The 13572-nt window shown below is 47.2% G+C and overlaps 1 protein-coding gene across 8 annotated transcripts in view; it reads right to left on the bottom strand.

The window, feature by feature from the left end:
- The window catches only part of SCN4A (sodium voltage-gated channel alpha subunit 4), a 121987-nt gene that overhangs the window by 20413 nt on the left and 88002 nt on the right, over positions 1-13572 (bottom strand). For all 8 annotated transcript variants that reach the window (XR_008310555.1, XM_053266425.1, XM_053266429.1 and 5 more), the window contains 2 exons: positions 12962-13390; positions 1205-1337 (listed from right to left, as the gene is read on the bottom strand). Coding sequence is in view for 7 of the 8 variants with exons in the window: in XM_053266425.1 (XP_053122400.1) it covers positions 1205-1337; positions 12962-13390 (562 nt within the window). In the remaining variant the exon portion in view is untranslated. The remainder of the gene's footprint in view (positions 1-1204; positions 1338-12961; positions 13391-13572) is intronic.

Here is a 13572-nt window from a genome sequence, read left to right as displayed (position 1 = left end):
GGAGGAAGGAGAGGTAGGGCCCAGTGTTCCCTCTAACTTGGATTCCCAGATGTTGTAGACTACAACTCCCAAAATCCCCAACTGCAATGGCTTTTGCGTGGGGATTCTGGGAGTTGTAGTCAACAACAGCTGAGTATCCCTGTTAGAGGAAACACTGGTGGGGCCATGTCAGGAGTATGCTGTGGAGCCCTGGTAATGAGACTCCGGCAGTAAGAGGAAGGAAGCCACAGTGTAGAGTTAGGATGGTGGCAGGGGCGTAGCTATAATTGAACGAAAGGGTTCAAAGAACACGGGCCCCCAGCTCCAGATGGCCCTCCAGCTGCATCCCTCCCTGTTTTCTTCATTATCTCCCTCAGTCTGGGGGGCCGCCAGAAAGAGGGATAAACACGGGCCCACTCTCCCCTAGCTACGCCCCTGAATGGTGGTGGTGGTTTTTTGCCTCAGAACAGATTCACATAGCCTGTATTTTATTTCCCACCAGCTCTGGCAAATTTTCTTCTGGGGGCGGTCATAATTCTTGGCTGCTTATATGGAGTACTGAGCTAAAGCTTTGGGACAGAAGGGTTACACTTCTTTTAAAAGGTTGAAACCGCACCCCCTGCCCCGATCTAAGGCTAATACTGAAGCAGGTTGTGAGGTAGTGTTGGAGACACAGCCTCAGTTGCATCAACTGTTTGCACCTTTTAGTTATCACCCAGGGCATCAGAAATAGAGATAGTGAAGAAGGGTCTTCCTCTTTAGTCTTCCTCTGCTCTGGAGGAATCTCTCTCCCTCTGCTCTGGCTTTCTGATTGGTAGACTGATCCATACAGGGGTCTCCAGCTCCCTCCTTCTTGTTCCCTGCTCTCCCTGCATTCTCCATTAGCCCTGTGGCCTCTTTCTCTCCCTCTCTGTGCTGCACTATGAAGACATAAAGCTACACAGGTTTTTATATCCAAGTATGTAACTTCCCCAGCAAACCTAACTTGCTTTTGAATCTTAAATGACTGTCTCAAGATGCTCTTTAATGGGCTTGCTCTTCTCATACATGCACTTGCTCTGCTATAACTTCTCCTCTCCAACAGGTAGGCAAGGGCAAGACTCCATGCTCACACTCAGAGTGCTCTCTTCTTCACATGTTCTGGAGCCGAGTCTGAACAGCCTTGGCTCTGCTCCAGAAGTTCCTGCAAGGTCCCTGGCCTGGGCTTGCTGTCCAGCCACCCTACCTTCAGTGAAGCATTCCTCAGGCTCGTTACTCTCCATCTCCTCCTCAGCCACTGCTTCCGCCTCCAAAGGGTCTGGGGGCTTGTAATCAACAGTGCTGCATATGGATGACTCTGTCCCGTCCGATAGCGGCTTCTGAGGAGAGCAAAGGAAGAGACAAATGGAACCTCGTGCTCACTTCAGGAGGTGACAGCCATTATATCCTTACAGTTGTAGTCCTTTCCCAGGTCTGTCCCGAGAGGCCTCCATAAAGCTCCGGAGCATGTATGCCAAGCCAGTGTCTGGTGCCTGACTTCCTGCATCACCCATGCCCTGATCTTTCAGCAAGCCAGACAGATTAAGATGCCAAGGGCCCCCGCTAGGCAGCAAGGCCAGGCTGAGCACTGTCGGTGTACCCCTAGCTTGGAAACAGTCAACTGCTCAATGAGGATGCATTAGGCCCTGTAATACCCTGGCATCCCAGCCAGCCTAGCAGTCTGAGCAACTTGTTCTACCAAGTTGCCCTGCTCTGACACCAGCCCAGCTTCAACCATATCTCCTGCTCTCTCCCTGATCAGTAGCTGGCCCTGACCTGCCTTTGGCCCACCCCAAATGGACCACCCCCACCTGCAATCTGTCTCAGAGCCTGGTGAAGGACTGACAGCCTCCCTTCAGTTGAAGTAAGGAGGAAGTGGGGAGAGAGGACAGTGGAGGGCAGAAAGGAAACCAAACCTGTGAGAAGCAGCCTATGGAGATAAAGAATAGAAATGAACTAAACGTTCTGTGGAGAAACCTGCCCCACTAGGTTCATCTTATTATGCTTCTACCTCTTTTGGGCAATGCTCCTCTCGGCAGATGGCAGCCACCATCTGTTTCTCACCAGAATAAACCATCACAGGAGGTGAGATTGGGCACTGGAGGATGGCGGCGGAAGAGGTCCTCCCTCAAGCCCAGCTTACTCGCAAATGACGTGGAATGGGCAATTTTGGGCCTCTGCACATGTGCGCGCATGCGCAAAGGCCCAAAATCGCCCTCTCTGTGTCATTTGCTAGTAAGCCGGGCTTGAGGGAGGACCTCTTCCGCCGCCATCCTCCAGTGCCCGCTCTCACCTCCTGTGATGGTTTAGGAGGTGGGCAGAGCCCCCACCACTACACAGCGGCATTTTTAAAGGTAAAAAAACAGAAATGTTTCCCTCCCCTCCAAGCCCCCTTACTCTTGTAACCGGGGTGGCAAATCTTTGGCTGCCTATGGGTGGCCAAAAGATTAATCTGCCCCTGGTAGGAGGAAGCGGTGTAAGCTAGGACAAGTTAGGATGAGAGTATAGAAAGCACATATAAGCGTGTATACGTAAAAATAAGCATAAATCAGAATATGAGTGGGCCATTCACATTGCTGCTTTTTATTTCAGTTGATTACAGTTCATTATGGCTCTTCCAGTCTTGGCTTGTTCATACAAGGTGTTTGGAGGAACGTGCATGAAGATGTAGGGAACAGGGATCCTCCCTGAGAGAGTCTGCAGCTGGGAAAGAAGAAGAGGACCACCCTTACTCCCTTCCATCAGCATGTAGAGGCCTGGAGCTGGCCCCTCTGCACCATCCTCTGCCATCACCTTCCCCGCCTCCTCTTCTTCCTCCACTTCCTTCTTCTGCCTCCATTGCCCGCCTTGTGCCAGTTCCTAGTACCAGCAGATCAGTTGTTTTCTCTCAAGCCCCTGTCAGCATCCCCAGTTGGCTCTTCCTGGTAAGAGGATGGACAGGTTGCTTCTTCTCTCACTCACGTGTGATAAAACAACTGATCCACTCACTCACTGGCAGGAGTGTGCTGCAGGTTGGCTATCTCTGTATTAAGGTATCTGTCCTGTTTTTCTTGACTGTTACAAGTTTTAGTAGACAGGGTGGAAAGGTAGAGATTTCAGGGCTGAGGCTGGAACTTACACCTTCCACATTTAGAGTTCTACAGGAAATCTATCCAAAGGGAATGTCCCCACCTGCTGGCATACAAGGGGACAGCAAATAAACAGCTATCCTACATTGTGTTCATGTTTGTGCCCTTGTTGGAATTTATCCAAGTATGTTGTGAATAATGCCTATAACAGCTATATGTTTGCTATAATTGGGGTTTACTTCCACCTGTACCTTTAGCAACTAGTTCTATGATGAGTAGTTTACATATACTCACCACCTCTTCCAGAGCAAGAAGAGGTAAAAAGAGTATGGATTCCCACCCCAAACAGCTTTTTCTACCAAGCTTCTTCAAAGCCTTTGCTGCCTCCTTCTCAGCCAGCCCACTACTGGCTGTGACAAATGACCTGAGTTATAATTAGTACAGCCAAGACCCACGCTCCAGAGAGTTAAGTTCTCTCAAACATCTACGGCTCAGCTTACGCTGAAGAGCTTTTAGGTCAAAGTTTATCCCAGTTCAGAAACTGGGTGCAGATAACTGTTGGCCAAACCCTCTAGCATACACCCCATCACTCACATCTGTCTGTTTAGTTGCCTCCCCCCCCCCAAAAAAAAGGCTCCTGAGAGAGCCCCAAATGAAAGGGCGAGGAGTTGCCTTGGCCACTTCAGGGCTTTTAAAAATGTTAAACCACTGCAACTAAGAATCAGGTCAGAGAACCAGAAAAATGGAGTGTGGGAGGAATCGAATGCATCTTCTTGAACAGTGACTCTCAAATTGGGGTCCTCCAGAAGTTACTGAACTACAACTCCCAGCATCCCCAGCTACAATTTAGGGGGATGCTGGAAGTTGTAGTTCAGCAACTTTTGAGCATCCCAGGTTGGGAATCACTATTCTAGAAGAAATGTCAGGCCTTTTAATTCACGCATGCATTCACAGAATGGAAACATCAACGGGGCCTTCTTTAATGGTGTACGTATACACAGACACACCATATCTATGTAATGCTGACGTATTCTAGTCAGTTTTTAAATTTTGTTTCCTGTCTTGTTTGTGTGTTAAGGTGAGTATGTGTATGTGTGTGTATAGGTGAGTGTGTGTGTGTGTGTGTGTGTGTGTGTGTGTGTGTGTGTGTGTGAAAACAATGCATGAAAACCCTAAAGAGCCCCTGATAAGAAGGCCTGAATTTGAACCAGCACTTGCCAGGATTCTATTCTGGAACCAGTTTCCATAAGTCCACCCGAGAGCTGTGAGGTTGTGTCAGGAGCAGCCCTTTCATGAGGCAAGCGGAGACAGTCCCCTCAAGCGGCAGACTATTGGGGCATCAGCAGGGCAGCAAGATGCCCCCCACTGCTGCAACCAGATCAGCTTTGGGGGACTGATCTGACCACTGCAAGCTCTGCAAGGAGAGTCTCTTCTGACGCTCCTTGCAAAGCTTGTAAGAAGCATGAGGAGAAATGAGAAGGCTGCTGGCCACCTTCCTTACTCCCCATCCCCCATGCCATTTCCAGAGCTTACAAGAAAGAGAGCTGGCCCCCACCAGGCTCATGAAGCACGGCAGCATTGACTCAAGCACCACAATATCTTGGATTACCCCTGGGCTGTATGCATAGTAATCTATGCACAGATTCCCTAACTAATGGTCAGCACAGAGAGCTTTGGCAGCAGTGGCTACCTACTGTATGTGGGAGCGAAGTCTGAATCTGCACAAGAGATCCTGTTGATTTGGGATGCAGAACCTTTATGCATGTGCAAAGTGTCTTTTCCTTAGTACTGAATAGCCACATGTGGTCCCCCATAAGACCCATTTCCTCTAGGACACACAGATGGTCGCTGGAGGAAAGGAAACGAGTCAGTGGGCCGCTGCGAGTCAGCACTAATTCTGTGTTGGTTATCCAGCTGACTGATGGAGGGCGAAAAGCACTAAATTTCTCAATAGTGGGGCTCAGAGGTGCTAGAAGGAGGGATTAGTATGTCTTACCCCCAAAATCTGAGCCACTTGGATTGCCCCTCAGTTTTGATAATCTGTGAGGCTGTTCTCACACGTAGGCAAAATTGGGCTAACAAAGCCAGGCAAACCCACCAAGTCAGCTACTCTCTTAACACCGTTTTTGTAATTGTCTGCCAGCCCCTCCTGCTTGCAGCCGGGGCTGGCAGGCTGCGGGCCTCCCAGCCGGCTTCAAAAAGGGGGGATCACCACTCGTGCAGTGCATTATGGGAGTTCTGGGGGGATGAGGAGACGCCTCCCAGAACCCGACCCACATGCTGCCTGAGGAGGCAGCTGCACATCTGGGCATGCAATCTCTACACCCAGACTCTCAATGAGGATCATCTGCAGGAAGGTAACTTTTTAAGACTTCCTCTCCACTGACCCTCACCAATCGTCAGAAAGGGCTCACTGACTAGGATTCAAAGAGTTACTAAAGCTTAAAATGGTTTTTTACTTTAAAAAAAAAAAAATGGGAGGAGCAGATCCCACTCTCCCATGCTATTGCCCCAAACTACTTTTGGAAAACTCTTCTCAGTTTCAAAACCACTTTGCCATGTGGCATGGGGAATAGCTGTTTGAGCAACGTACATTCAAAAACATAATTGTGGGTGTGGATGTCAGCCCATTTAAGAGAACATCAAAAAACACAGATGACTAATCCCTCTTCTGAAGGAGTACGTATACATGAATGCAAAAATCCAGTCATTGTTGTGTTCAGATCCTAATCACGAGAACACCACCCAAATCTCATTATGAAAAAGCAGATTCCTGTGGATGTCCAATTAATTTAAAAATCTAAAATCACAACAGCTTTTCAAGCATAGCCTCTTTGGGGGGCTGAAGTAGGGAGGGGGAGGCTAATGGAAGTGTCCACTGAAAAATGCAAAGCACTTTAATCTTCCCTGAGAAACTTTGCCGGGAGTTCAGGAAACCTGCCACTAGATGCCACTTTAACATGGTCCTATAGCCACGGAGTCCAGTGGGAAACCTTTGGCAGTCAGTTGCAGTGGGGGTGCATCTCTAAAATAAGTGATGCTAGGGCACACACCTTCCTGGAAGTCATATCCTAGGACTTGGAAAAATCTGTCTTCTTCCTCCTGAGCCTTTGCCTTAAGAAATGGGTTCTGGAGCTCAGTTTTGGCACCAGGGCTCAAGCTATGAAAGGAGAGGTCCTGGGGCTTCAGGCTATGCCAGGCCCTTTGTTTTGGAAGTCCTATCCCTTAAAGAGTGAGTGTGAGTGTGTGTGTGTGTGTGTGTGTGTGTGTGTGTGTGTGTGTGTGTGTGTGTGTTTTGAGCTGGTCATAGCTCAGTGGTGAGGGAAAGATACTCTGCAAATGCTTAGAGTAACTTCTTTATCATCACTCCATACGATCCAAAGCTGAATTCCAGAGCCCTATCACTGAAAACAGGGGCATACATTAACTTCAAAAGTTTGCACGTGCTCAGAGGCATTATGCATTTAATACCACAGGGCTGCGCACAGGCCCAGGTCTGAACACTCAAAACAGCTTGTGCGTGTGTGTAATCAGGATAGTGTGTCTACTATTTTTAATAGTAGAACAGAAGGTAGAATTTCAAGAGTTGAAGCTTCACCATTACTGGCTTCTCAACATCCCCATTTTTAAAAAATTGTGATTATTTATAGCCTTACACATGAACTGTATTGTGTAAACCCTTTCCAAAATCTCAAATGCTTCCTCAAAATATAATTAATTAAATTATGGTATTCACTGCCACAAGATGTGGTGATGGCCACTAGTTCAGAACAGCTTCTAAAAGGCTTTGGAGAAATTAATGGAGGATAAGAAACACAGCTATTTTCTGCAATAGCTAAATGGATCCTCCATGTTCAGAGGCAGTACACCTCTGAATACCAGATGCTGGAGCTGAGTTGTAAGGAGGGCTACTGCCTGTGTCTGCTTGTGGGCTTCCCTGAGGCAAATGACTCATCACGTCTGCCAGAGGCAAGATGCTGGAGTAGATGGACCTTTGCCCTCAGCGGAGCTCTTCCTATGAACTTATGCCAAGGGCTCAGTCTTATGCACATCACTCTCTTAGCTTCACTCACCAGTATACTAAACAATAGTATAATGAAAAGTGAAAAACAACATCATGGGAAAGTGCACTTAACTAATGGTCAGCACTGTAGAAAAACTGGGACAATCTGTTTCCAAAGTTAGTCACCTTTGGACAAATTATTTTAGGGCATTAATGATGGCTGAATACAGAATCATATCAAATGCCTTTAAAAAAAAATCACCCCTCAAATCAGATAAACTTGACAAATGAATAAAACAACCAAAACCCGACAAGCACCATAGTTAAGCACAGGCTGCAGTCTTTGAAATTTGTAGCTATTGACGGGGAGAAATCTTGCTTCAGCTGATCTGAAGGAAGCCTCCCCTAGGCAATGGAAGGCTGCAGAGGTGTTTATGAACATTCCAACAGCTCAGAAGCATGGGACCAATGGGGCGGTGTGCTGTTGGTGGGAGAAGGAGATAAGTGTACTATTGAAGTCAATGGTAAGGCTATGACTGGTATGTGTGTGCTGGAGTGGTGTGTGAATTACATGCACAGGGACATGTGTTGCATGTGAATACTTTTAATGAATGTATGTGCAAGAAAGGGAAGTGAGAATAATAGCAACAGAGAAAGTATTTTACAGACACACACACACGTCCTAACTTAGTATGAACATAGGAAGCTGCATTCTGCTGTCAGACTGTTGGTCCACCTAGCTCATTATTATCTATGGACTGGCAGTGGCTCTCCAAAGCTTCAAACATGGAACTTGTCCAGTCCTACCTGGAGATTTCAAGGACAGAACCTGGAACTTTCTGCAGGCAAGGCTTGTGCTCTACTACCACTGAGCTACAGCCCCTCCCCTTAGTAATTTGCTGTAAGGCTGATGTTCCAGTCCGAAGAATAGCCTTACTGGATCAGGTCAATGGACCATCTAGCCTGCCTGGCCCTCCATCCTCAACAGCCACCAGCCAGATGGCCCTGGGAAGCACAAAAGAAGAGCTGACAGGGCCAGCCTGCTAATGTGGTCCTTAGATGGTGGGTTGGCGGAAGTGGCAGATTCGTCACCTCCGCCAATTCTTTAGCAAGCAGGCAACCACTCCAGCCACCAGATCACTGGGATGGAAAGGCACAGAAAGGCTGCTAGCTTTCATCTTGTTGCCCTCTGCCCCCTTTTAAAGTCCACAAAGGGGTGGGGTGAAGCAGGATTTGGCACCTTGCCTCAAGCACCTGGAGACTTTGGGCGGCCCCTGAAGAATCCAGTTCTGTGGATTGTCCCAGCATCTTTGGCCAATGGCATCTCAAAGGGCTTCAAAGCCAAAAGGCTCTGCAACCAAACTGGTCATCAGAGTATATTCTATTCCAGGCTAGCACAATAGATAGACCTCTAGTCTGTGGATCTGTCTAACCCTTTTCTTTAAAGAAACAAACATCTATCAATAGCCAACAACATCAGGAAGCAATGAGGCCCATACATTTATTATCCATTGTGTCAAGAGGTACTTCCTTTAGTCCAGGGGTTCCCAACCTTTTTAAACAAGTATACCCCTTCTGTCACAAACCTTTAGCTCAAGTACACATATACATAACACCCCATGAGGTGTTATCTATGCGTGTGTACGCCCACAAAAAATTAAATGTTACAGTTATGAGACAGGCTGCTCCAGTCACTGGCTCACATCCACACTAATTTACTCATAAGTCTTATTCCAATTAATTTCACTCAGTACTAACTTTCTGAAGCCTGTCTGTCAGGCTGAGGGGAGGGGTATGCTGAGCTCCAGCATGTAGCCAACCAATCAGGAGCAGAGGAGGAGGGACCTCAAGTCTAACAGAAAATCCCAGATGTTGTTGACTACAACTCCCAGCATCCTCAGCCAAAGCCCACTGCAGCTAGGGATTCTGGGAGCTACAGTCAACAACATCTGGGATTCCCTCTTAAATAGAGTTGCCATGCCCCCTGGAATTTTGGGTTTCACCCGGATTTTAAATATCTCACTCAGATTCGCCCGGATTTCAGCTTTCATTTCATTTATAAAGCTAAGCTCTAGCCCTTATAGAAGCAAGGTTATGGAGCAAAACATGCAGTCACTATTCTGCTCAAAAATTATTTTCAAGCCAATTCACATAATATGCGGATTAGGCACCCAGATTTGGAAAGCCAGAATATGGCAACCCTACTCTTACAGGGAATACTGGTCCTCACCCTCTTCCCTTCCCTTCTGCAGCAGACACATTGCTGAGGATGTGAGTGTCAGCTTCAAGCTGGTGATCCTCAGATGAGGAACAAACAGTGTGGCTGCAGTGTGGGGAGGCAGAAGGGTTCGGAGTACCACCTGGGATCCTTTGAAGTACCCTAAGGGGTACTAGCAGCCCCTGTTGGGAACCCCTGCTTTAGTCACTTGTGAATTTGCTGCCAGTTTCCCAGAAATGGAAGGGAAGTCTCCGCATTTGCATTTGGAGCTGCTGGGCAATGGTTGGCAGCATCGGATTTTGTTCACTACAGTGCTTGCTTGTGTTAAAAGTGGAGCTATACTGCCTCTGTGTTTAAAAAGCACAGTTCTGCAAACCAATTATATAAGATTGCACCAATCAGCTTATTCCGCTAGTCATACAGAAGAACAAGGAGCTACGTGATGGTCGCACTTTGACTACAGAACTCCTGCCAATGAAGGCCCAACAGACCCGCTCTCTCTTGACCTTTCACCACCTGGTTAAAACTTTAAAACAAGCCAACCAACCCCAGATTTTTTCTGTAGGCCTACAAGATATTGTGTTCTTCTCCCACTCCTGGTTATTTTATCATTGTACTTGCTTTAAGTACCCAGCGTTGCTTGGGCTTATAATAAGTTTTTTAGACACATACATATCCATCTATTTGTCTGTGTGGGGTGGTGGTCAGGGTTCCCGGGTACCCTGTGTTACTCGTAGGGTCATAGGAAGTCACTTTGCAAAGTTTGGTCTCGATAGCTCAAAGGGTGTGAGAATGCATAGGGGACAGACAAACAGACATTCAATTTTAGAGAGAGAGAGAGACTAACTATAAGTGCCTGGCGTTGCTCAGGCAACCCGGCGTTGCTCGGGGTTTTGTGGCTCTACCACCTTAAGTGGTGCAGCAGGGAAATGCTTGACTAACAAGCAGAATCCCTGCTGGTACTATATTGGGCAGCAGCGATATAGGAAGATGCTGAAAGGCATCATCTCATACTGCATGGGAGGAGGCAATGGTAAACCCCTCCTGTATTCTGCCAAAGACAACCACAGGGCTCTGTGGGTGGCAGGAGTTGAAATCGACTTGATGGCACACTTTACCTTTTACCTGCTGTATATTCTCCCTGCCTGTCTGTGCGGGGTGGTTGTCCTGGTTACCAGGTAGCCTATGTTACTCGTAGGGTCCCAGGAAGTCACTTTGCAAAGTTTGGTCCCAATAGCTCAAAGGTGTTTGCTCTTTGTTTTGTGACTCTACCCACTGTATATCTGCCTGCCTGTCTGTGCAGGGGTGGTTGTTGGGGTTCCCAGGTACCCTATGTTACCCGTAGGGTCCCAGGCAGTCACTGTGCCAAGTTTGGTCCTGATAGCAAAAAAGGGTATGGGAATACATAGGGAACAGACAAACAGAAAAACTGACATTCATATATATATAAAATATAAATGTCCATTTGTCTGTCTGTCTGTTCCCTATGCATTAACTGTTTTCATTTAATTGTCTTGTTGTTTTTGTTTTTTGTACTGTTAAGTTGCCTTGTGAATTTTCTAAATGGAAAGGTGGGATATAATTTTTTAAAATAAAGAAACAATAAGCAGAGTGCTGAAGACTGCCCCCCGCTGCCACCATCAACCTCCAGAAGCCCCACAAAACCCCACTTTTTGAAATGTCACCAAGAGAGTGAGAGAAGGGAACAGGACTATGCAGGCTAGATGGGTGTGGGATGGGATTATCTCTCTGTTTTCTTGCTCAGTCCCAGAACCTGTTTATCAATCCAAAGAAGGAGCAATACAGACAGAAGCATCTCTGTGCATGTTCAGAGTGCCCTTTTCTTACTACCAAACAGCCGTAGCCAGTGCATCCAGCTATCAATTAGCTCTGGTTAGGGGGAAAGACTTCCATATCAGGAGGTTATGGGTTTCCTGGCAGGCTTAAATCCCAGTAATCAACTTTTCAGAAATTAAGCACTGCTTTCTCATCCCCTGAAAAAAGACATGGGGGGACAAGAACAGTGCAGTAAACCAGAGCTGGGAGAGGAACTTGTTCCATCCATCCCCTAAACTCTAAGTGGTCTCCCTGCAAGACGGGTTGCCAGCTGAGATCTTCATGTAAATCCTAATCTGCTCTGATGTTGTGGAAGGAACGGGTTGCTTGAGAGAAGCATGATAAAGTCACTGCTGGGAAATATGATATGGCAACAAGAAGAGGAGAACTTGGCTGGGAGGTAAGGAAGCAAACCATGGAGGAGAGGGCAGTGGCTTTTTGAGTTTGATTATAAATGACTGGAGGAGGGGCAGGCAGAGGAGCCTATGAGTTAAGGAAACTTGCTGAGGCCCCTACAATTGGATCTAGCGTGAATACTTCAGTACGGATAATCTCTAGACATGTGATGCGCTCTGGGAAGTGGGCCCCCTATGCAAAGGCTGCTGGGCTTTTAAGCCTCAGCCAATGCACCTAAGATCTACACGCCACAAGAAGAGGGGCTGACTCTGTGGGGCAGACACACACTGATGTGTCTGAATCCATATAGAAGAGCTACCATAATGTTAGGACTGGGAGACAGTACAAGATTACCAGCAGTGGGCATGCCAGCTTTTGAAGAGAAAGGTCTATCTAGGCTCTTCCCCTTGACCTGGAAGTCCTCAGCAAAAGGTCTACTTGGAGTTGCCTTTGAAAAGCATTTAGAAACTGCAACTGATCCAGAATGTAGCAACGAGGTGCTAAGGGTCAAACTTGCAACGTTAGCATGGGCTTTGCAAGTCTGTACTGTTAAGCTGCAGGCAGATCAGGACCATGGTAGTAAGGGCTTTAATCCTATTCCTGCCACAGTCCTGATCCGGATCAGGCCCACCATGGCTGCTAAGGAGAAAAATTGGAGCTCTTTTTTCCCCTTAGCAAATAACAGCCATGAAGGCGGAAAATGGATTGGCACTGCCAGTATCCGCCTCCATAGAGCCAGTCCCTTCTCCCACCATGATCCTGACCCATTGTGCTTGTTTGACTTAAGCACCCAGGTAATACGAGCTCTCAAAGAGCTGTTCTGGTTGGTTTGGGAGCTCAGTTCAAAGTACTGCTTTTTAACTGTGGAAGCCCTAAATCATCTAGGCTCGGGATATCTGAAGGAATACCTCCTCTCCATCACCTCTTGAGATTGTCAGGAGAGGCCATGTTGTAAATGCTCTGCTCTGGGAGCCAGGACTGCTCCGTCAAGAAGGCCTAGCAAGGCAACTGCCTCAGATAGCACTTTTCTGTATGAATATCATACTAATTTGGAACACCTTTCTGTACAAATGTGTCTCAGTCTGCCTGGGAATCTCTTTACTTCTAGCACAAAACCCTGGTGCATTTAAAGAGGATTCTGGAAAACATTCTAGAGCATGTCCTTTATATTTGGCAGCATGCCTATTTTGTCTCACCATTGTCCCACATGAACGGAGTGTCTTTGCTAAAATGCATCCCAGAATCCTCTGCAGAGCCCATTGCAGAGGAAGACTGATAAAGATGGACAAGTTGGCTTTCAAGGCAAGCCTGTCCATGGAGCTTCCATTCAAAGAACCTCCGATACACTTCCAAGGAGCCCCATTCCTTGACATGCTGCTTGAAAACTAGCACAACAGACCACCTGCAGCCCTGCCTCTGCTCTCTTTGGGGTCCAAGGCTCACCTTGGTGTCGTCAGCAGTCTCTTCACCGGTATCAGTTTCATCATAAAGGTCAGACTCCTCAGAAGCTATCGGGACATGTATGGTCAGGTTGGGGTTGTTAATGAAGTTCATATGGTCCAGTTCATCAATGAATGCCTCTTTTTTGGCTATACCATCCATGTATTCTGATTTGGAGTCCTGGCCTGTGTCTACATGGTTGAGGACAAAGTTCTCCTTCTTGCTGTCCTCCTGATCCTCAGCTGGTGGCTCTGACTTTGCCTTCAACTCCCTGTGAAGTAGGAGGAGGACATGTTTCTTTACATAGTCAATCCCCCGTGTGATCCTGCCAATCGCAATCTGCAAGTTGTTCATCTCGCCGTCTTCATCAGATCCTGCCAGGCTATCAGCGCTGAAGGAGCTCAGCAGCAAAGCTAAGAACAGGTTGAGGACCTGAGGAGACAAAAGAAAACACCATCTCAAAGGTCAGGATCCTGCTTTTAGCAGCTTCAAAACGACCCCTCTCCCACCAACCCAGAAAGAGAGAAGCCATCAGCTTAGGTTTAAATTCATATGACACACATAGGAAAATACCACCCAATTAGTAGAGATCAATAACAGGCATGATTGCTAAT

The sequence above is a fragment of the Hemicordylus capensis genome, chromosome 6, assembly GCF_027244095.1.
Source record: "Hemicordylus capensis ecotype Gifberg chromosome 6, rHemCap1.1.pri, whole genome shotgun sequence".
In the NCBI taxonomy this organism is placed as follows: domain Eukaryota; kingdom Metazoa; phylum Chordata; class Lepidosauria; order Squamata; family Cordylidae; genus Hemicordylus; species Hemicordylus capensis.
This window is presented reverse-complemented; position numbering and strand designations above follow the sequence as displayed.